General features: G+C 32.3%; 1 protein-coding gene across 1 annotated transcript in view; it reads right to left on the reverse strand.

Moving 5' to 3' along the window:
• Positions 1 to 1856, reverse strand: part of LOC107666144 (protein-arginine deiminase type-2-like) — a 14609-nt gene extending 12753 nt beyond the window's left edge. Inside the window, exon 1 of the mRNA XM_016457310.1 lies at positions 1652 to 1856. Coding sequence (XP_016312796.1) covers positions 1652 to 1824 — 173 coding nt within the window. The 5' untranslated portion in view covers positions 1825 to 1856. The remainder of the gene's footprint in view (positions 1 to 1651) is intronic.
• Positions 1857 to 2589: the final 733 nt, after the last annotated feature.

Here is a 2589-nt window from a genome sequence, read left to right on the forward strand (position 1 = left end):
TGATTTAGCAACATATAAAACCATGCAAATCATTTAGCTGAATATTAGCCTGAACTGGTAAGCAACAGTAGCTATTTTTTTTTCCAAAATGGCAGCTATGGGGCAAAGTGAGCCAAATGTTGTGGGGTAAATTGAGTCAGCATTTTAACTTAACCCACCATAAGGCACTGTAGTTAATTTAAATCTCTGAATTATAAACTGGTGTTTTAATGTGATATTACTGGTTTAGTTTATCATATATACATATTATTTGTAGTTTATTTGATAGGGACAGTGTACAAGTGCACCAAATCCTTCTCTGATAAGAACTAGAAAATGCTTTTCATCGCATTATAATCAGATATATCTTTCCACCTGTAGTCACTAATGGCCAACAAACTCTCTGTTTAGTCTGTTTTTAGGAAGGCTACAACTTTGGTGTTCAACATATTGTTTCAGAAATGCAAACAATTAAATACTGAAATGTAAACTTCATTTGGTTGGTTTTATGCTGTTAAAGTGAACTTTATGAAAAGAAATATGACTGTTTGTAAAAGGAAATTATTAAATTCGTTTTTAAATTGTTATTTATTTCACATGGGTTTGAATCAGATTTGGCCAGATGGTCATTTTACACCCAGATGGTGCATCTTACCCACTGACTCGACTCGGGTTAATTTACCCCTAACCCGGGGCAAACTGAGCCATGAGAACCATTTTTTATAAGAAGCCATATTTTTAGAACTCTTTGTCATAGATATATTCTGATCATTTAAAATGATAGGAATACTTTCATTAGGATAGGATAGGATAGATCCTTTCTTTGTATTTCTGCGTCATTTTCCCTTGAGGACCACATAAGTAAAAAATGGCTAATCTTAGCCCACTCTCCCATATAAGTATTAGACATTTATTTTAATATTTTACAGCATTAATCTATATTATAGATTGTTGGGTTGTATTTAACCCAGCATTTTTTAGAGTGTAGTTACAGTTAATATTGCACACCTGTTTTTGTATTATCCATTATTATCCATGATCTTTTTTCCATTACCCTTTTTAGTTTTTACGCAACATTTAAGTTGCACTATTATTTGTTGTTTAACAGATCTTTACTGGGTTTTTTTTATTTTTAGTAGTCAATACAAATATTTTAATAAATAAAAACCTGCATTTTTATTGTAACATTATCACATAATGCGTGCAAAAAAAAAACAAAACAAACAAAAAACAAAAACAAACAAAAAACTAAAATATACCCCTCTAATACTATTTTTTTTTTTTTGATTTTATAAATGAGTTCAATTTAATGTAAAGATAACTTAAACGTTTTAAACACAGTTGAGGGTTACAGAATTACTTCTAAAGTAACTATATGTGCTTTGTTCTCAAGAATGCTGCAGACATAACCACTCCCGCTAAGTGACCATTTGTTAAAGTCTTTTAATTAAAAAATGTATTAAAAATGCACTTAATGTGTAGAGGTTAAACCACAATGTGTATCTTTTGCACATGTATAATAAAAACATGACATGATAAATAAAAGGTATTTTTTCCACTCTAAAATGTGGGCTTGGCTACTGCTATACAGTTCCTCAATTCATGCAACATGCAATTTTTAAAGAACACAATGAAGGGAAACAATGGATTACAATATTATCACATTACCTACCGGTCTACAATCACCTTAAGTTCCGTACCAACGACATGCACAATTTGTGTGGGTACATTGATTTCCAGTCGACAGGTCCGCTGAAACATGTTAGTCATGTCTGAACCCTTCTTTCTCTTTCGCAGACTCCGAGGTAAGCTGACTGACCGTGTTTGCTGCTGCGACATGTCCATTGTTACAGACTTCCACGTCTACAGGTCTCAAATAACCCGTTTTCCCCCCGAGAAATAGGGGCGTATGATGCAGCAGGAGAGAAAAGACATGTTCTCACCTGTTCAAAAACTTGCTCAAAGCTACAAATTCCTTGAAAGCATTTAAAAGCAAAGCTTATCAGATTAAACATGTGGTTATTGATCAACAATGCCTAAAGACTTGATGAGTAGCTCAGTAAAAATGTAGACATGGTTTGTTTACTGGAAAGGTCAAGAATTATGCTAATTTGCTTTACAACATCAAACAGTATTACTGATGCATGTCAAATATTTAGTTTGTCTGCATAATAATATATTTGAAGGCATATTCACCACTTTCTATGAAAATCTGTGAACTTAAATGCTTGCAAGTAAGCATTGTTAATATCTGCTTTAACAAGAATTAACAGCACCATGTCCTGAAGTTTTTTTTTTCTGTTTTGAAGATATCCTGATATCTTTTTGTCTGTCAAATTATCTGTCTGTCAAATGTCAAAAAATAATTCATTTTAAGATCAAATGCTTTTACTGCAAGTGGAAATATTCATGGTATCGTAATGTGTTCATTCCAGGCATTCTTTGTTAACTATTAGATGATTATTAGGTTTTATTGGACCTCATAGGTTACCTTTACCAAGATACGAGGCCTCATCTTTTGATTTTCTTTACTTTAAAATAATAATTTAAATAATATATATTTTTTACACACACACACACACACACACACACACACACACACACACACAC

This window comes from Sinocyclocheilus anshuiensis, unplaced genomic scaffold, assembly GCF_001515605.1.
Source record: "Sinocyclocheilus anshuiensis isolate Anshui unplaced genomic scaffold, SAMN03320099.WGS_v1.1 scaffold447, whole genome shotgun sequence".
Classification (NCBI taxonomy): Eukaryota; Metazoa; Chordata; class Actinopteri; order Cypriniformes; family Cyprinidae; genus Sinocyclocheilus; species Sinocyclocheilus anshuiensis.